The sequence below is a fragment of the Centruroides sculpturatus genome, unplaced genomic scaffold (assembly GCF_000671375.1).
Source record: "Centruroides sculpturatus isolate CEXI.00-Female unplaced genomic scaffold, Cexi_2.0 scaffold806, whole genome shotgun sequence".
Lineage (NCBI taxonomy): Eukaryota > Metazoa > Arthropoda > Arachnida > Scorpiones > Buthidae > Centruroides > Centruroides sculpturatus.
This window is the reverse complement of record NW_019384938.1, coordinates 141,710-164,170: the sequence shown is the minus strand read 5'-3', so window position 1 is coordinate 164,170 and position 22,461 is coordinate 141,710. Positions and strand designations below refer to the sequence as shown.

Sequence of the window (22,461 nt, the reverse complement as noted above, 5' to 3'; positions counted from 1 at the left end):
GACCATCTCTAGTTGAGAGATTGAAGTCAACTCCAAGTTGACCTCTCCTGCACTCAGAGTCAGGATCCTGTTATGCTTAGTAATGTAGAAATGACCATTTGAAAAGTGCAGAGGAGGGAAATCAACCAATTGGAATAGCCAATCGAAAGATTCAGATTAATATAATCTCCGATCATCAAGGACACAACATACTCGGTTAGTCAAGACTCAATGTAGCAACATGCTAAACACATTGTGGCACTCCGGATTGTGTCAGCTACCTGGATATTGTGTTGCTGTGTCTGTCTAAGAAAAATTGAAATTGCTAAGTTTCCTCTCCTACTTTTCCATCCCCTCCAGCCATGAAGTTGGAAGTTAAGTGAACCACCTGCTTAGTGTTTGGCAAACCACCTGCCCAACATCATTACGATACTGCCTCAGGACTGTTGTTTATCTTCACCGTCCCCCAAAACAGATCCTTAAACTGAAAGACATACGTTTGGACTGTCTAAGGACTATTTAAACCATTGCCCAAAAGGAATCTTTCTGTAAATTCTGTAAGCATCCTTTTGTCTTAATAAACGGGTTGATTGTAAAGGCACATGTCACCTCTGTCTCCATGACCACCACCCACATACAGAAAAGACCTTAGACCATTCCTGATGTGGAGTTAATAGATTTCCTTAAAAGTCGGCAATCACACAATAATGTTAAAAATAGCATTTTAAAAGTATTACTATAACTATAAAAACAATACTGGAAGGAGGAGATAATATCTTAACTTTTAGAATGCTGGAAATCTTTACCTCTATGTAACCCTTGATACATGCAGTTATAGCACATATTAAAGTTAACAATCAATGGGAAATAAATTAATTTGTGAGTAATGTCATTAATAATTTGTCTGGAATCATAACTTTTTACTATTTGTTTGGGAGGAGTAAAAATGTAGAAAATGAAGAAATCAAAATAATTAATTAATAATTCTTCAATAATTTGTTAAAAGATTTTAGACAAAGTAGAAAATACATGCACAAAACAAATAACAAAATAACATTAAAGATTGATTGTAAAGAGTTTAGAGTAACTACTAGAGCAGTCCCCAAAAACCACAAACCAAAAAATTTTAAAAATCAACTACAGTAAAATATTTATCAAGTATTGCCTACATGGTTCTTGCCTTCTTGTTTCTTCATAAAGTTTTTTGTATAAACTGAAAAATTATAACAGAAATGTTTGCAAAAATACATTAAATGTGAAAATAGAAATTAAATTACACTGGTCAACAGCCAAAAAGCTTCCAAAACCAAAGTAGCTGAATATGATTATTCAAGGGTGCTGAATATGAATAGGGCAAAAATACAACAAGCGGCTAGAGTGTGCTGTGAATCAACTCTTGCCAGGCCATTGACAAAAGCATCTCCTCTTTAAATTGTAAAAAAAACCATTCAAACCTGATGCAGAGCCCAGAAAGGGTTCAAAAATGTTCGTTTCTTTCGATGTTACCACATCATAAATTGGTTCTGTGTACATAATTTTTTACAATTATGAAATTTAAATTCAAACATAAAGACAAATTAAATGTTGTGTAGATAGTCAACAACATAGATTGTAGATTAGTGCTACTTTACCATATGAAAAGGATTACATTGAAAAAGTAGCAGTCTTCTTTGTATATACAGTGTGACCCATAGCCTTGAGAGCTCCAATGTGAGATTGTTTCTGGAGGTAAATTTCATTATTAAACTGAAAATAATTATGCTCTGTTACAAGCAAAAGGGCCTTATGTATTTCCAATACTTGTTGCATAGAAAATCCTTTGTTTATTAATAGTACATTGGCTAGCATTACCACCTAAAGGTAGAACACAGCTGGATATAAGAAAACCATATCTATTTTGCAAAATAGGAACCCATTTGGTGCTAAAAATCCAAGTATTCTATTGATTGTAGCTCTTGCTTCAATGGTAGAGATACCACCAGCTCAGACAGAGACATTACAGATCTAAGAAACCTTGCTAATTCTTGCTCTAAGAAGCAAATGGGATGTGTACGTTTGTTTATCAGGAATGCAAATGTTCTTTTGCCATTTGCCTGATAAAGACATTCTTGAAAAGGTCAAAAGTACTTGTGAAAACATTTATTTTCATTATTAAACATGGATAATGCTGAAAAGACAGTGTTCTCAGTGCTATGTATCTCATGAACATTTCAGCGTGGTGAAAAAGTTCTTCGTTTTCTTATAAATCTATTTATCTATTTTACTGACTCCTTTCACAGTTTAACCTAATGGCCTTTTTTTGCAAAAAGAAAAAATTAACTATTAAATTCCATTAAATTTTTCATAATGCTAGTTTAAAAATTTTTAATTTTTCTGCCACTATTTTCCTAATTTTCCAATTCTCTAATTTCATGGCATTTTAATCTATGTAAGATAAAAACCACCATAATATTCTAGCAAAGTGTGTTTAATTCAAACAACTAACTTTTTCAACCATGTTGAATTGCTTTCATCAGGTAAAATTCAGACAAACATAAAAACAGAAACAAAAATTTGAAACATGGAACACCTTTTGACATGTTCAAAAATGTTAGTTGTTTGAATTTGGTGTTAAAATATTCTGGTGGTTTTTATTACATGGTATACTTCCAGTTTGTTTACCTTATTCTATTGTAAAAATTGAATTATAAAATTTCACATTTCAAAAAATAAAACGTACTTACAATTTTTTAATTGATATTCAATAGCAGCCTTTAAATTAAATGCTTCAATTAAGGCAGTATCATGAAGGGTAACTGTATTTCCGACACTGCGCACTTCGATACCTTCTGTAGTCATTCCAACACTAAGTTCTAAAAAGTAATTTTCAAAGATTACTCAAAACATTTTATTATATTTAATTATAAATGAGGTAAACAATTCTAAATTCAATTACATATCATAATTCTGTTCGCAACTCAGCAATGTGATGATGTTTCAAATAAAACAGAATATGTCATTGGCTAGCTTATCCAGCTGTATTAAAGGCAATGTACCCAATATATTGCTATATCTCAGTTTAAAAAAATTAATTTAAATGTAAATAATTCTGTATATTGTTTAACTTTATTACACAAATTAAATGAGCAATTATTTGTTGTGACATTGTCACAATGCTGGGCTACAATTTTTTTGTCACAATGCTATCAATTTTGCCTGTGTACATCATACTTTTATCTGTTAACAATGGAGTCATGTCAGTCATTTATCTAACTGTTCGGGAGAAAATTTTTGAATTAAAATAATGTGATTTCCAGTTGAAACCAGAAGTTCATATATAGTTAACTGGGACCTCCTGACCCAAAGCTTTCCATATCTGGTCTTGACTTTCATCTAACTCCATTCTTGAGATTAAGGAAAGACAGACAGCGAGTGGGAATTTATAGGTTTAAGTTTTTGAAAATTGCAACCCAAGATGGTCACAAGGTGTGAAAATTTATTTCATAACAGTTAAATATTCTAAATTTTGACAATAATCCAGGGCTAGTGGAACAGTATCTGACACCCCTAGATAAAGAAAATTTAGGCCTTCTTCACGTTATACAGAAGAAGGCCATTTAAAACAGCTGAAAGCATTAGTTCTCTTATTTAATTAAAGAATTTGCTAGAAAAAAGACTTATTATATTAAAACTTATTTGAATTAATACATCTAAATCAACTGTAGATGCAATTTAAATGTTCTACAAATATTATTGCTATACCAGTTAGTCATTCCTGAGTCATCACAGAGCAAGTGTATGTTTTTATAAGTTTTAATTTTGAAAAACTCCTTTCTGAACTTGTTATTGACACTAGCAATGTTGCAAAAATTTTCAGAGCAATAAAACATATTTGAAACCCCATTTTCTAAATTACTTTTGCATATATATGGTAGAAGTCTAATGAAGAATTTACTATACATCTAATGAAGAAGTATTTTTTGGAATTTGCCTTGCTATTATTTGTAATTCAACAGATTAATCTGTTTCATCAATATCATGTTTTAAGTAATTTTCCAATGTCAAATAATTTTTAAGCAGTTTTGCTGAAGTAATTTTTTTTGTAATTAATATATATTTAAAAGAAAATCAAGTTTTTCATTAACTGTAGACATATTCTTNTCTTTTCTTTTAAACATCTAAATACTCTCAAAAGCTGGAATAGTTGATTATATTTTTTATATTTTCTTTGTTTATGAGTAAGGCTGTCACCCCATATCTGGGTGGCCCTAGGCGATCACCTAGGTTCACTTAATGGTAAAACCAACCCTTCAATAATCTTTAGTAATATATATATTTTTTTATCTACTAGTAAAATTATTTTCATAAAATTCTGCTATGGTATTTATAATAATACATAGAATTTGTAAACATTGTAGTAGCAAAATATACAAAGTAATTATTAAATAAGGTATGATCAATATATAAATTTTCTAGTACTGCTTTACAGAATGATACAATTATAATCAATTTCACAAGTTTTGAGTCAGTAAAAAAGTACAATCTGTAAGCCTAAATGACTAGTTGAATCACAAAATATTAACCTGTTATCTTAGTAAATACATTTATATTTTGTTGAATTCTGAATTCAAATAGTACTTCAGATACTAATGCTGTATTTGTACAAGTTATATTTTAAGGAATTATTGTGAAGGGAAGGGAAAAGTGTATTAAAAGCCATTTAGATTCAAGAGTTTCACTTACTCAAAATTAATTTAAATTATAAGCTTAAATTTGTTTGAGTATTACTTACTCAAAGTTTATAAAGATTACAATTCCGGATTATTATTTCTTTTAATAAAGATAATTTACATAAAATAATAACAGAAAATATCTTTCTTAATATTGAAAATTAGCCTTTTCTAATAAAATTGATATTCTACATTATAAAATACTTAAAAATTTACAACATTATTATTTACAGAATTACCAAGACATTTGAAACAAATGTAGCAGAAATTTGGTTGGTCGATTAGATAGATGATGTAGGGTAATGCAACATACAGAGTATCTGTGAAGGGGGAAGGCCTGCTGGGAGATTTTTTATGGAAAACTGGCTCCTATCTAGGTATTAGACCCCCAAAGAAAACATGGAAAACTCCACATAGCTCCATTCAAATGCAAACCTATAATCGACAATCATTGTTTAATGATTTTATCCACTCGGCCACTGGTGGCCCATAGGAAAACCATCATCATTAATAAGATTAATTATGTATTTTAATTTGATATGATCTGAAGTGAATATGATAAATTTTAAACAATAAAAATGCTTAAAAAATAAATTTTTATATTTTCTATGATTGGTATAATTTGTCTCATATATTTATTTGAATGGTAAACTGTAGTCATATAGCACATATTCAAGAAGAACCAAGAAAATTAATTAAATGATATGCATTAAATAGAATAAAAATCCAGGATATTTTTCCGCAAATCTGTTATTTTAACTCATATAATAAACAAATGTTTGCCAACCAGTATCAGAGTAATAAATTTTGTATGCTTGAGAATCAAAAATATGAATTAAAAGAAAACAAATTAGAAATCCAATGACATTAAAGAATATCTTTTCTGACTGAACTTTTGTCTGGAAAGAGTCAAAACTATAGAAATTTAATCAGAATCAGAAATAATCTAATAATATGGAAAATATATTTAGCTGTGGCATAGCATCTATGGCTAAAATATTTTATAAACAACAAACAAAAACCCAATCGTGTTTTTGTGATATCACAATACCAAATTCATCCTTGTTATAATTCTAAATAATCAAACATTGAATATCTAGAATAAGATACTCAATTGTTTAAAATTACTGTAATTATCAAAGGATAATAATGCTTGTGAATGAAAGTGAATTGTTGGAGTCATGTCAAACAAAAACTTTTGGATGGGCATACAGTCAAATCAAAGCTTCTAGATACTTCCAAAATAGTACATATGAACTACAAGATGGCTATAAATTTTCTTTTTATTATTTTCCAATTGATATAAAGAAAATCATTGCAGATACTTCTTGATTCATTTTATTATACATATATATGATGTCTCCAATCTTTTAAGTGATATTTTGCCAGCAGATATAAAATGTTGAATACAAAAAAGTTTTCCCCATACACTTTTCTTCAATTGGTCTTGGTTTCAAGTTGTATATGCAAAAACTGTCAGTTTTGTAAAATATTATTTTTTTGAATATTGCTGCTTTTAATCAACCAATTTCAATAAAAAGTCGACCAATCTCAATTCATCTTAAAACAAAACCCTAAATGAAAAATTGATAACTAAATTTTTTGTTTGTGTTGAGATAATTTTCACAATGGTTCAATAAAAATATTTTCAAGATAAGAAAGATGGTCAAGGTCATCAAACTGACCTTGAAATGTAAGTTTATTTTGTTTCTTCTGAGAGTGTAACCGATTGCAATAATAAAGCTTTGTGTACTACCAATTTGAAAATTTGATCTTGGACTCAAGTTGATGGTTGTGAAAATTTAAAAATGCAGTTAAGCAGATTAATGATTAATGGTTACTTTTTAGTTTTAGATCTTTATAAGACCTATACAAAACCTCACTAATAAAAAAAACTATTAACAATACATAGTTTGATCTTCATGCCAAATATCAGATAAGAGGAAGTAAAGATACACTGAGTGTGACGTTAACAGTATTTTATTTTCACTAGTGCTTTCAACAAACTTATGTTTGTCATCATCAGGTGAACAAAACTTTAAAAATTTCACTAGATGTTGTGATGTCTTGCAGTGCATGCATAGATATAGGCCCATGTTAAATGTGTGACAGCAGACATATATCACTATTTAACCATTTATATAAGGCAACCTACACGTCAAGTGTGGGAAAGTTGCATGGCTCCAAGGTTGTTGTGAGGAGAGATTCTTATATAAACATGAGTTTCCAATGTATTAACAATAAACCTTTAATCCCTTATTTTAAGATATTTAAAACAAACATACTTTATTAAACATATGTAGAATATTATGTATGTGTAAATAATATTCTACATATGTGTAATAAAGTATATTTTTATTAAATAAAAAACAATGATTTCAAGGTTATAGAAAAAAATCTACACAAAAGGAAAAAATACACATTCAACAAAAACACAAAAAACTATTGAATTAGTTGAATATAACTGGCGATATTTAAAAAATTTATTTTACACATTTGACAGTTTTTTTTTTGGCATAAAACTCAAAACCAAGGTCAAATCAAACAAGAGTATGGGGGAAAACTTTTTAGTATTCAATGTTTTCTATCAGCTGGCAAAATATCACTCAAAAGAGTGGAAGTAAGATCTCCTGTATATATGCAGGAGATCTTATACATTATTAAAAGTAAAAAACTTATACTCAGATGCTATAAAGTAGTGTGTTGAAGGAGTCAAATAGATCAAAACACAGTAAGAAAACAAATTATATTTCATAACTTTTAAAGTTTTGAAAATAATAAAGTATAATCTAATTTCATATATAAAAATGTTAAATTAATTTAATGAATTAAATTACTAAAAATATTACCTGGATGTTCTCTAATTCCTCTTTCAATTATATCAGCAATATGTTTTAAAGCGGGAGCGTAATGTTTCATGTGATAATAACATAATGCAATGCTATACGAAAGATCTGAAAAATAAAATTTTAGGATAGTCAAATTTTGGAACCATGTTATAGTTTCTATGCAATGAATTATTACTTAAAGAAACTACAGAATCCACACCAACACTTGCCTTGCTAGACCATCTTTATTTTGTCAATGCAATGTATGTTTTTCAGGAACTTTCTTTCCCTCTTCAGTATAATGCTTAATTTTTCTCATTCATTCATTTTTCAGTATGGCACCTCAAGAGGAGAAGAAAATTCTCAAAATTTGGATATGGCATTGATAAAATAAAGACGGTCTGACAAATGTTGGTGTGGATTAATATTCCCTTCCTAAAGAAATAATTCACAGAATAAAACTTTCTTATATTAACAATCTTATTTTGTATAGTTTGCTGCTAATTATATTTTAAAAATAGATTTCTTCTTTTGAGTAAACTTCATGCATCTTCAGAGCATAAAGATTAATTTTTTAATTCATGCATCTATAGAGTGCATCATTCTTGTTATCAAAAATATAAAGAATTGTTTTTGATGATTTTTCACATTTTGTCTGATTAATACTTAAGTTATAGTAATAAAGTTTTGAATAAAAATCATACTTAATTTCAATTTAGGTTAATTTTTGTTCAAAGCTCTGTTAAGTGTAATCAAACAAAAATAATGCTAATATCACATATAATATCTTTATTCAAAACAAACATAAACTGACCTTGAACCCAATGAGGAACAATCCTTTTTTTCCACTCTAAAGATGAGAGATGAATTGTACCAAAAATGCATGATTGTAATTATGTCAGGTTTTATTCATGTATGAGGGAGGACCCAAAAAAAAAAAAAAAAACCAAACTGATACTACATCTATGAATGGCAGCATCATTCATAGACATAGTACAGAGTTCTCCCATCAAATGGGGTTAGTAGAGACCTTCACGAAACAGCTGTCCAAATGGTGTCAGTTTGTAGGTTTACGTTTGAGCATAGTGTTGTGTTTCTCTTACTGTTATTTTGTTCCACCTGCAAAGTTCTGGGAGTCCTTCAACATCTCAAAACGATGAAAACGTTGAAAAAAATCCGTCAAAAAAGTGTTAAGACGTCTGCAAGAGGATGTGTGAAGGAAACACCCAGAACTTTGGCGATCAGGTGACTGGTTCCTTCATCATGACAATGCCTCCGCACACACAGCCTTACGAGTGACTCACTATTTGGCCTCTCACGAATGGCCTGTCGTTCCCCATCCTCCATATTCACCAGACTAGCCCCGTGCGACTTTTTTCTGTTTCTGAGAATGAAGAAAAATCTAAAAGGGAAGCGTTTTGATGATGTGAAGGTGGTAAAAACAGCTTTGCTAAGGGCACTGGACAATATCATAGTTGAAGTTCCAGAGATGCTTCAAACAGTGGGGAAAAAGACTTCACAAGTGCATCGCATCTAATGGAGAGTACTTTGAAGGTGACTGAAGAAATTTTGTAAAAAAGTTAATAAATAAAGTTTTTATACAAAAAATCCGGTTATTTTTGGGTCCCCATATGTATATCTTTGAAATGTAATTGGCAAGGGATGCCATGAACTTGAATAAAGGTTTCCTGCAGCCCAGAGCTGGATTGGAAAAAAGACCATTACTCATTGTTTTCAACGTCAGTTTATGTATGATGAATACTTCCCAGCATCCAAAGACATAGAAACTAAACAAAACAGCTTACTTAGCTGTGATGAAAATCCTTAACTCAATTATTATGGCATATTGTAGATATCAACATTTTTCAATGCTTTCTGCTTTGTAGCGCAAAGAGAACCTTTCTCATGCTCTTTATGAGTTCAACCGGAAAACTCTGACTGAATGCATGAAGCAGTAAGAAATGATTCCCAATGTATCTTGGTCTAAACACCCAAGAAATTCACTTTGGACTTAAAGTCAAATCTCCCAAAATGGCCATATGACCAAGGCAGTAAACAATGCTCTACTGGCTTGGTCATCTGGCCACTGGACATTGTGAGAATAAGTAATGGCATTGGTAAAACACCTTACTTATTCTCACAATGAATATTATATTTCATTACCTACATGAATATCAGAATACGTTTACAGTAACAAAAGTAATACAATCCATAAAAAAAAAGGTACAAATTTACAAATAGTTGTGTGTCTTGAAAATAAATAGATTTTTTGAAAATTTAGAACAGATACAAGAAAAGTAAGAGGTTATCATATAAATCATTAAACATTTTCATAGTTTACTTTTCTTCACCAAGAAAAAACAATTTATGGTGCATTGTTACTATTTCATTCAAAATTACAATATTATTTCTTACAGATCTAACATTTTTAATTATAATTAATATTTCATTACAAATTACTATTCTCTTTTATTGTGTAGTTACATATAAAACTAAGCCTGATATTAGTTAATAATAAAAAATACGGCCAGATTCTTATAATATGTCTAACTAATAATTAAGATATGCTATCCAAACCTCTCAGTAGGGTAATTGATAAGGCAATAATAAGCAGGATTTTGTAAGTTTGAGTCCGGCTCTGGGCTAATCTTTTCTTCCAGAATATTCTAAATTAAATTTATTTATTTCAAATGATTAAATATAAAACAAGATGGCAGCTTAACCACTAATCTCTAGTACAAATTACTTAGTGTCTTAATTATTAATTAGCCATATTATAGACTGAAAAGAATCTGACTATCTTTTAGTGCAAACTGTAATGCATAAATCAGCATAAAAAAACAATATCATGATTTTTATAATTAACTATTATAGTATGAAAAAAAATGTATGTTTTTCTAATGTTAATAAAAAATATATATATAACTTTACTAATATTAACCTGGACGGTAACCTTCAACTTGAATTGCAGTGTTAAATTTTGCACAAGCTTCTTCATATTTTCCTTCCTATTTTTAAAAAAAAACAGGGAAAATTAAATAAAATGTAATAAAACAGATTAATGATATAAACTGTTAAAGATATATAATAGAAAATTATTTGATTAAACTACTAAGAAGTTACACAAACAAACTGTTAATCTAAATAAATGTAGACATTAATTAAGTTTTTTATAACTTGAATATCATTATATTATAACCATTACAGAGATTTAGGACTCAATAAAGTGTGATAGATTATCATATGATACAAGAATAGAATATCAAGTTATGACAAAAAAGGGGGGCTTATGTCATTAAGTTATCATGTATATATAAAAAATGAAACATTTAAAATCTCAAAACACATAATAAAAATAGTAAAGGACATTATAAGCCAATGTTCATTTCCAACTTCAAAATTTTTGAATGCCCACCTGCTCATTTTTTCCTTTCACTCAAAAACATGTCCATATTTAATTTCTTGGCAATGAACAAATATTAACCTGTGCTGACTTGAGTATCGATATGTCAAAAATAAATCTGAATATGTTGTGCTTCTCTCAAGCTTGGACTGGTCTTTATACTTGGAGCACTGTCAGTTTGTGTTTAGTTTCCAGTTGCATTAGATGTACAGTAATACCCCGAACTTACGCGATAGGTGGAACCAAGCGATAACCACGTAAGTCAAACTCGCGTAAGTTGGGATATAATTTCACAATTTGTGTAAAATCCAAGTTGGATATATGTAAGCTAATAAATGTTCTCGTTAATTTTATCTCGTCTTTTGATTCATTCACGGTTACAAGAAATCACCACATAGAGTTTCTCAAGTCTCTGTAGATATAACAAATACAGAAATAAATAACACAAAATAAATTGTAGCTATGTGTCGCACGACATGTCCGAACATGTAAGTTGAACAATAGTATGGGGGGAGTGAGTAATCAATAGTTGCGTGGCGCTCAAACAAAAGACAAATCGACGAGATTTGAAAATTGCGTAACTTTGGGTTTGCGTAAGTCGGGGTAGAGTAAGTCGAGGTAGCGTAAGTCGAGGTATTACTGTATTTGTGTGCCTTTACACTAACATTATGCTGTATAAATTATGCAATCCCAAGGATAGTGTGCTTTTGATAGGGAACATGAAACACCAGATAACTAGAGGCAAATTGCCATCAAATATACAAGCGCTGGCTGCTTTCTTTTACAACATACAAGAGGTTAAGTTAACTATAAGTTAGTGCATATCTTGTATCAATAGTTCATGAGTGCATGATCTTTTGGGAGGAAAAAGTGAGAAAGCTTTGCATCAAGCTCAAAGGATGGCAAGAGCAATTTATTCCCTAAAATTGTTTCTAAAATCAGAAAAACTATCCATCACAGAAGAGGAAGCATTATGTGATATTTCTCTGATTGTTGTAACAGTTTACATTAAACCATGGCTTAAGTGAAGTGCAGCTATAAAAGTCCCTAATCAAAATCTCTGCTTCTTGAAGTCCTTAAAATCATATGAAGTGATAGATACAACCATTTCTATAGCAGCTTCATAGAAGCATAGCCAACACTTCTTAGAAGCATAGCCAACACATAGCCAACAGTATTTATCCAAAGAACTGGCAGTTCTATCTCTCTTTAATGATGACATTGACCTTCAAACCAAAAGTAAAATGTTGGTCATTTTTGACAGAGAACAATGTATAGGGAGAAAATTTATTCCTCTGCATGAAGAAGTGGATAGCAAATTATTTGGTAAGTAGCATACTTTTATTTACCTTGTCTCATTGATTTGTTTCTCATTTTAGAGAAAACAATTGATGACTTTGAATTGATATAAAGTCATCAATTGTTTTCTCTAAAATGAGAATATCAATTCAATCAAATTTATATCAATTCAAAGTAGAGGATTCTTTTCTCAACTAAAAATGTGTGGCTGTCAGCCATATCTACAAATGTATTTTTAATTGTATATAGTTATAATTCCAATCTTTTTTTCCCAATTTCTTCTATTCCCTTTGTCTGTTCCTTCTAGAACCTTCCAAACGACCGTTATTGCTTTTGGATAAGATTAGCGGTTCTGAGAATTGGACGTGACAATAATGGGTAGGGTGGCCTGAGAAAAAAAAGCGAAGAGACGAGTCACTTTTTGGACTAGACACAGAGAAAACCAGACGTGTTGAAAGAAGCACTAAGCACGACTTTGTGGAGAGGGCAGAAGACTTTTGGTAGAGTCCAGCAAGGAACTAAGAAGAAACTACATTCCAAGGGACTAAGAAAAAACTACATAAGCACTTCAGAATAGGTCGAGAATCATAATAAGGAAGTGGAATCTCTATGCTGAGAGATCAAGAGGATAGTGTATTTGAGAGCTTCAATAGAAAACGAGAGATAAAAATAGAGGAGATGAAAGGCACCTTCTTTGGAGAAGAAGAAAAGAAAAGGGAATCCTACCCAAAGTGAACATCAACCAAGAAGAAAGAAAGACCCAGGTGAAATCATCCCTTCATTTCTCATACCTTCCTGCTGTCTTATCTTCCTTATTATTTCCTTAGTATTAAATTAGCTTTAAGTTAAGGTAGTTTTAGTTACATGGTTATGGAAAAAATAATTATTATGCACCCGGAATACAATATAATCATGCCTTGTTAAGGAACATAGAGTTCTCTGTTTAATACACCTCTTTGTAAGAATGAAAAACAATACAAATCAGTTGGGATCCTTGTATAGAACCGATTGTTCAAAGTGTAATAAAGGGGCAGTGTATATCCTTGTAGTTGTTGCATGTTCGTTTCTGTACATTTCATTCGTGGATCGTACTGTCTCACTCATATGAACACCACAAATGGATAAAAGTTTTCTCCAGGAATGTCTTCAACATGAAAAAAACAACACTTCATATTTAGCAGCCCAAATGATAGTTAACATATTAAGAGCTGTAAATGACTCTTCTGAAAGAGCTATTAAATTATTATAAGACTTTCATAGATTATTGACTATAGTTGAAGAACAAAAGGAGTTTGTGTTGCATTGTATGCAATACCATCAAATGCTATATCCAGATTGCAAAAAAAGAAACACTAAAGAGAAAGTATGCCCAGTAGTTTCTAATCTTGTAATTGAATGTTACAGACAAATAATATATCAAAAACTTAATAAAATATTATATTTCTTAGTTATCAAGCGAAAAATTGTGACCATATTCGTATAAACACGCTAAAAGAGACGCCTATATAATGGTAAAATGTCATCGCTGACTTGTGTCGCGACAGGATTGGTCGAATCTAGACCAATAGCAGAAATTGCACAAACCGTTGAGTTTAAATGAGCAGTGAACCTACTAAAAACCATTTATTATTTAACATCCATAAAAATTATATTTATATTAATGATGTCTCCAAAGTTCAGCAAATTTTTCGCAGAAAAATAATTTATCAGGAAACACACATGCCCCTGTTCAATGTGCCGCTCCACGACAAAAACAAGTTTAAGCAATGGTGTCATTGAACAGTGCATGCTTGGTAAGTAATCCTACAATTTTTTGTTTATAGCATAGTTTATATGGATTATTCCCAAAAAATTATACGTGTTTTGGAAATGTTGAGTCAAATTAGTCTAGAATCAATTAATTTTATGGAAGAAAACCTTNAATTTGAAAAAAATTTTAGAAATTAATTTTAAAAATTTTATTTACAGAATATTTAAACTTTTCAATGATTTTTTTAAATTAATAAGCCAGTAAAATATTTATTTTCGATTCATTTATTACTTGTACGAAGAAGAAATTAATAGAGTTTTATTGGCAAATTTGATGTAAAAATCTCATTTTATTCCTCGAAATTATAAATATATTAAAATAAATATCCAAATATCATCATTAGAACTTTTCGTCTTCACAAAAGTTAACCTTGTAAAGACGAACGAGCAATAAAGACTCATTTAAAACTAAAATTCTCACAACCGCAAAATTGTTTTATAAACAGCGATGAGAAGCCGGTTTCGAAACGCATGCTGGGTGATACTGCCGAGCACGTGACAGATGGGCGAGGTCGCCGGAATAGACGTAACTTGCATGTTGTGAAGCAATCTCCTATCCTACAAAAAGAATTTGTAATCTTTTATTCTTGAAAATCAGCGTAGAATATTGTGACGACACATTTGCGCAACTTGAAAAGATACGTCTGAAGTATTATTACACTGTTGAATTTATAAAACCGACGATTAACCTCCCTCCAGATTCTCTCCCATTGAGTTTTATAGGACATTTCCTGTATATAAAAAGTGGTCCTACGCGGAAATTGGGCTTGATCTCAATTAAGAATTATGCATAGGATAAAGTTTAATATTTTAATATACAATTTTTTTTTTAAATATATATTTCAAAGCTTTATTTATTTATTTATTTTTAATGTCAATAATTTATATTGACATTATATAATTTATATATATATATAAACCTTTATCACTAAAATTATATTTATAAGCAGTTTTATCAACAGATTTCTAAAAATGAAAATAGAATTATTTTGAAGCTTTCCATCTATTTGTAAGCCAAAATCAATAATAATTTTGGATTTAACCTTCTGCTATGAGCTTCACTTGTCTAAAAATATAGCCAAACTCGTTGTGCTTGTTTTAACAATTTGTTTTCAGACTAAAATAATCAATCTGAACATAAATTGTTAATACAAGCACAATAAGTGAATTTGGCTGCATTTCTAGACAAGTGATGTCTAGAACAGAAGATTAAAACCAAAATTATTATTAATTTTGGCTTATGAATACACAAAAGGTTTCAACATAATTAGTTATAAACCAAAGAATATCAGAAAATAGAACTATTTGAATAAATGGTTGATAAAAATATTCTTAATTATTAATGTTATAATAATCTGAAAAGTATGAGGAGAGATCAATATATAAATTTTGGTGATTTGTAAGAATTCATAACAATGACATCTGTCATCTGTATGAATTGTTTGTCATAGTGGTACTGGCAAAATCCAGTCAATTGGAACTATTTGTCATTCCAAGCATGTCCACTCTTATTGACAGGAAGAGACGGCAAGAATTTGAATGTTTGAGAGCTGGACTAATTAAGAGGTGTAGGCTCTAATTTGGTACAAATATGCTAAAGGTCAATGTGGGATTGAAATTCACGGAAGGTTGGTTAAGATTTGTGGAGAAGCTGTAATGTCTGAACAGGCCTTGCAGAAATGGTGTTGAGAGTTCTCCAGAGGGTGAATGAGTTTATTTGATAAACAGCAAACTGGCTGTTTGTCCTGTGAGAAAGAGAATAATAAATGTATGATTTCTTTGATTCAAAAAAACAAAAAGATCAAAGTGTTTGAGGTGTTGAACAATTGGAAATCTCCTTTGACACAGCTCATAATATCATTTGGGAAACACTAGGATACAGAAAAGTGGCTGCAAGATGGGTGCCTTGCCAGCTCACAGCTTTGAATTGTTTTGATCAAATGGGATTGTGTTTGGAACAACTCATTCATTATCAGAAGGATGGAAATGCCTTTCTGGATCAGATAGTGACAGGAGACAAGATATGGATCCACCACTTCACACATGAATCAAAAGTTGCATGTATGGAATGGAGGCACACAAGTTCTCCTCCTACAAAAATTTCAAAGTGACAAATTCTGCAGGAAAGATCTTGACTGTTTTCTGAATGTCAAAGAAGTTTTCCTTGTGAAATTACTTGCATATGGAAGGACTGTCAATGCTGCTCATTACTGTGCATCCTTCTACAAACTGAAATCAGCCATCAAGAAAAAGCATCTAGGTCTCGAATGAGTGTCATTTTTGTTGGGCAATAACACAACACCTGCACACTGCTACAGCCACACAATAATGTCTTCAGTACCTTACGGTTCTGATCTGGCACCATGTGACCTTCACTTGTTCCTTATACTGAAGAAGAAACTGCAAAGGAAGCGTTTTCAGAACAACAATGATGTTGAGAGCAAGATGCATTGCATTTTGCTTGCTCTAGACCAATGATTCTCAAAGTGGGGGTCATGAAAAACATTTGGGGGGTCGCAGAAAATTGATGACAGATCAATTTTTTTTTCAAATATTTTATAAACTAACTATGGATTCATGTTTAGAAATAGTAGATCCTTTTTGGCTTAGTGTGAAAGCAGAGTATTCGCTACTCTCTGAATTAGCAATGGCAGTTCTCTTACAATTTGCAACCTCTTATTTATGCAAAATGGCATTTTCAGTAATGACCAACATCAAAACAAAGCAGCACTCTCATCTTTGCAACATAGAAATTGCTATGAGACCTGCACCGACTGATATTAAACCCAGGTTTAACTTATTGTGCCAAAATAAGCAGGCTCACCCATCACATTAAATTTAATTTAAAATATGTTTAGTAAACTCAATTAGTTAAGTTAATGTCAAAACATATACATAGAATATTTAGTTCAAAGATGTACCAAAGATAAGTTATTAATTTTTAATGATACTAAAAATAAATCTGCTATTAAAATTATGAGTGTTTCAATGCAATTAAACAAAAGAAATTAAGTCCTTCTGAATTTAAATTAATCCCCGCTTCAGGATGTTTTTCTACACATACCCATTCTTCAGGGGGTCCTTTAAAATTTTAAAGTGGGGGGGTCATGAACCAAAAACCTTGAGAAACACTGCTCTAGACCAGGGGTTGCTAAACTGTTTTGATTGTCAACCCCCTACAACTTTTTGAAACTTCACATAGACCCCTCCAAAAAGTTTGTGTTACAAGCAAAACAAAAAACTCTTACTATTTTAATACATTTCTTTCAATTTTACATGTTTTGCATTTATTGTATATATGTGAAATACTAAAATTAAACGAACAGTGGCTTAAAAACGGCTGTAGAGGTGCTAATAATGTTAGCATACTGCAAATCAGACACAAGCTTATGAATGCTGTGAATGATTGACATGTACTACGTAAGAACCAGAGCACGGACTCAGCAATTTTCGTCTGTCCTGTGTGACTTGATCGTAGCAATATTACACATATTGTACTATTGTCACAGCTGTACTATTAAATTCATTGAAACAATATTCAAAAGCATAATAATATGTGTAGTTATATTTGTGATTTTTAGTTACAATTTTTCAATCAACCCCCCAATAATGTTATATCGACCCCCAAGGTAGATACCAACCACTTTGGCAACCCCTACGACATAACCTTCTTCACAAGGGAATGTGAGGTAATGGTATACCAGTAAATGCAGATGGTGGTTACATTGAAAAATAGAGGACAGATGGGCTATCATTTTGTGTATATCACATTCTTGTAAACAAATTCTTGTCTTAATACCAGACCACTAAATTGATTGATCTCCTCAATTTTAAATCAAGATTCTGTAATATTACATTTACCTTGTATAAGAGACAGCCTAAATTAACTTCAGTATCTGGATCATCTGTAGGGCATTGGTCAACTAAACTCTAAATTATAAATATAATTATTATAGAACAATAAATATAACAATTAATTTTCATCCATAAAAAATAGTTTTCTTACTTTCGCAGCACTTAAATCTTCTTCTCCATATTTAATAGCACCTTGTAACTTGACTATCTGTCAATAAAAAATGTAATCATTAATAAATTATTTTTATAAAATAAGAGAAAATATATATTTAATCATAATGCTTACTTTTGTTTGATAAGCAGGATTATCTATTTGACAAGTAACTTTCATTGCTTCTTGATATAAGCAAGCCTGATACAGAGCCTGGGCATAATATAATTTATAGTCGTCGATCTCCGGACATAATGCACATAACTGTTCGTAACAATTTGCAGAGTTAACAAAATCTTGAACGAACGTATAACAGTAAGCCAGAAGAGACAAACACGCACGAGACTGAAAAAAAAATTGCACAAATACAAGAAGGAAAGATCTTGACTGTTTTCTGAATGTCAAAGAAGTTTTCCTTGTGAAATTACTTGCATATGGAAGGACTGTCAATGCTGCTCATTACTGTGCATCCTTCTACAAACTGAAATCAGCCATCAAGAAAAAGCATCTAGGTCTCGAATGAGTGTCATTTTTGTTGGGCAATAACACAACACCTGCACACTGCTACAGCCACACAATAATGTCTTCAGTACCTTACGGTTCTGATCTGGCACCATGTGACCTTCACTTGTTCCTTATACTGAAGAAGAAACTGCAAAGGAAGCGTTTTCAGAACAACAATGATGTTGAGAGCAAGATGCATTGCATTTTGCTTGCTCTAGACCAATGATTCTCAAAGTGGGGGTCATGAAAAACATTTGGGGGGTCGCAGAAAATTGATGACAGATCAATTNTTCAACTAAAACATGAAAACTTCGGCCGCAACCTCGCTATTAAATTAAATTACAAGACTTTGAAATATTTAACTAATGAGATCAATTTAGGCTTTAAAAATTGAGAATTTAAAGTGTTAAATTGTAATTAAGAATCAAAAGAAAATCTAAAAATGTCGTATCGATTGCCATACAAGAATCATCGCAATGGCCGATTTTGAGTGGGCAATCTTGGGTTTCATCCTTCGGTGCTCGTCGGACCCGAGGAAAATCGTCATTAGTACGATTTAATCGTAATAAAAAGCCCTTTTAGCACTTTTGAAGCAGAAAAATTTTTTAAATCGGAAAAAAATGTCGTAGCATCGACCAATCAAAATTAATGAAAAATTGGCAAGCGGCCATATAACGTGACGATTTCTGTTTGTTGTCTCTAACGATTGGCTATGACAATATAAAGATGTCGCATTTGATTTGAATAGAATGCACGTTTATCTTTGTCAAATATATTTGTGGTTTGTGCCAAACCTCATCGATTTTATTATTCCATTAAATGCACTCGAATAACAATAAGTCAATACAGAATTATTAATATTTAATAAATGAACGAATGAATAGAAACATGCAAACAACGAATTTATAAAGTTGTGGTCCTATGTTATAATTTACGAAAAAAAACATAAATTATTATTATTATTATTATTAACTATTTTTTACGATAAGTGCTCATTGTTAATGAAAAAGTAATAAAAATTTATGATAATAATTTAATTTTTGTGGGCCCTTGACACTTGGGGCCCAGGGCTTAAGCCCTATTAGTCCCTATGTAGAAGGCCGGATGGCCGAGCGGTCAAGGTGGCAGCCTACCGCTCTGGGGGACCCGGGATCGAATCGAGACAGGTCAAGGAATCCCAGGAATTTTTCGGGGGATAGTCCGTTCGGATATGTCGGGCATCGTTCCTCACCACCCGGTCGCCCCATTGTGGGCCTGGCCGAACCCATAATGGGCCTGTTATAAGAGGCCCTCTTAGTGCCGGCAGGACGAAAAGAGTATTAAGAAAAAAAAGTTCCTATGTAGATCCGATTCTGATTGCACGGCATCACTTGTAAGTGGTGTGATAATTTTTTCCTTCTGATTGTCGAGTTTGTTTTATTCTGTTTTAAAAATTTCTTACATCTTATCCTTTCATTAGGTGAAACACTCAAAGTTTGCACCTTCCCTCATTTAAAGTTTAGTTACTCAGTTATGTATCAGATGACGTTATAACGGAATGGAAACGTCACAAATATGGCGCCAGACAAAACGCACATACGCAATCACGTACAGTACATCCGGCACCACAATACGTCACATGCAAGTTGTCTATACAATTAAGTGACGTGGCACTTTCAACGGCTCGTTTTTCTCAACTTTTTAACATAGTCACCGTTTTTGAGGACACATTTATCCCAGTGCAGTACAAGCCCGTGATGAAAACACCTAATCTCTATAATTGGTATAGCCATTTATANAGAATAGGTTAGGTTAGGTTAGAACGTGGGTCCCCACTGTGCGGCCATCTTGGACTACCTAGATAAACATTAACCCTTAAATCATCTTAAAAATTCAAAAGATCCGATTAAAAATAACAAAATAACATTTACCATTGTGTAAATAACTTTAGTATATTCTCCATCGCGCATTTTTGCACTACCGATGGCCATTTCTAATCTTTAATCAATCTACACGATAATTTTTCTATATATTTAACTCTAAAACATTAATCTATCTCTTCTACGATCTTCTAAGTAATATGTCACATTACGGTAACCACGCCAGTCCGATGGTATTTGTTTTCGTTGGCAACACTTTCTGTTTACAAAACATCAACCAATAGGATTATTTTATACATCTACCGTTAAGGAAAAAGAAATAATTTATTTAAAATATTTCTTGCGGATTATGTTAAATTAATAATAAATATAAATAAACAATTATTAATATAATTAAAATTAAAATGTTTTGTTGACTTTTATTAATTACATAGAGCTTTTTTTTTAACTCTTTCCGCCCTGTGGGCACTAAGAGGGCCTCTTTCAAGCAAGCCTATTATGAGTTTGGCCAGGCCCACAATGGGGAGGCCGACATATTCGGTTGGATCTCTCCCCCCCCGAAAACTTCTTGGGAATTTTTCGACACGTCCGGATTCGGGTTCGCCAAAGTGGTAGGTTGCCATCTTAACATAGTCACCGTTTTTGAGGACACATTTATCCCAGTGCAGTACAAGCCCGTGATGAAAACACCTAATCTCTATAATTGGTATAGCCATTTATAAACTTCGGCTTGAATCTTGTCGTCCGACTGGTAACGTTTCATTGTAAAGTGCTTCTTCAATTATGGAAAAAGATGGAACTGTGAGAGGACGTAGTCTAGTCTGTAGAGCGGCTGGGCCAAAGCTTTTTACTTCTGCAACGATGCAACTGCGGGAGCGTATTGCCGTAGAAAAGCGTCGGCATTCACTTTTTTGGTGAGAACTTCGGGTGCAAATAACCACAAATATTCCAAAAGAATCGCCAAACTCTTTCCAGCACTTGTTGACGCTTGAACTTTCTGCTGATAGAACTATATGCTTCCATATCGTGGATTATTTCTTGATTTCGGGTTGAAAGTGATGATGAAACTCAAAAATTCTTGACCATCTTCCCCATAACGGCACGAATGCTTCAAAAACAGATCCTTACGCGAATGCTTTCGATGCTGCTTGGAGCTCACTCACTGGTCACCTTATGGAAACCCAAACGCTCACTAGACAATGCGCGTTTTACTTGCGACCAACGTGTGAACAACAAAGCATGCTTAGTTTGTTTATGTCACTCGAACAGATTTACTGGGAACAGTCGACATAAAAAATGAACGTATTTAATGGAAGACTGTGTCCTTCCCTATCGTACAAAATCGGGAAGGATAAAATGGTCCTTTCGGAATTAAATTTTCGGCCCCAAATCGCATTCGCTGCACAGTTACTCACTTACGACGAATCTCAAAAGTCCCCTTTGCCACAAAAAACAGTCGTACTCTGCAGGTATTTTCCACTCGTGCTTAGTGTCGCCATAAGTTCAAAATCATAAATTGGCTGCTACCGTCATTAAGTAAGTTCTGGAAAGTAAGTGAATAATTCTAATTAAATTAATTTTCAGAATTGAACATATTTTGTTACGTTACATATTTTAGTTAAATTTTTGCTAGAAAACCCGACTTCCCCAGTACACCTGTTCGAATCCACGAGAACACGTTTAAATGTAAAGGTCCTCTTAGTGGCTTCGGGACGAAAAGAGCAAAAAGACAAAAAAGTTAAGACTATGGTCAGATGTAACCATCGATTAATCCATCTTCAACGATTACACGAAACCACCGACGGTTTAGAAACCATCGCGCGGCATTATACAGGCCATCAGAACCCGATGCGTGCTTCAAAGATATTTTCCTTTATATATGTATTTTAATTCTCTCCGCCCCGTGGCACTAAGAAGGCCTTCCTGAGTGAGCCCATTACGGGTTCAGCCAGGCCCACAATATGGCGGCCGGATGGTGAGGGATGGGTCCAACAAATCCGAACGGACCACTCACGAAAGATTTTCGGGAGTTTGCCAGCATTTCTCGTCCTTAGCCGACGCATTG

General features: G+C 32.2%; 1 protein-coding gene across 1 annotated transcript in view; it reads right to left on the bottom strand.

The window, feature by feature from the left end:
- The window catches only part of LOC111632087 (tetratricopeptide repeat protein 30A-like), a 47,335-nt gene extending 26,689 nt beyond the window's left edge, over positions 1-20,646 (bottom strand). The window contains exons 1-7 of the mRNA XM_023376448.1: positions 20,448-20,646; positions 18,169-18,378; positions 18,034-18,090; positions 17,889-17,957; positions 10,458-10,524; positions 7,538-7,642; positions 2,703-2,831 (exon numbers count right to left, since the gene is read on the bottom strand). Coding sequence (XP_023232216.1) covers positions 2,703-2,831; positions 7,538-7,642; positions 10,458-10,524; positions 17,889-17,957; positions 18,034-18,090; positions 18,169-18,378; positions 20,448-20,507 — 697 coding nt within the window. The 5' untranslated portion in view covers positions 20,508-20,646. The remainder of the gene's footprint in view (positions 1-2,702; positions 2,832-7,537; positions 7,643-10,457; positions 10,525-17,888; positions 17,958-18,033; positions 18,091-18,168; positions 18,379-20,447) is intronic.
- Between the last annotated feature and the right edge of the window lie 1,815 nt (positions 20,647-22,461).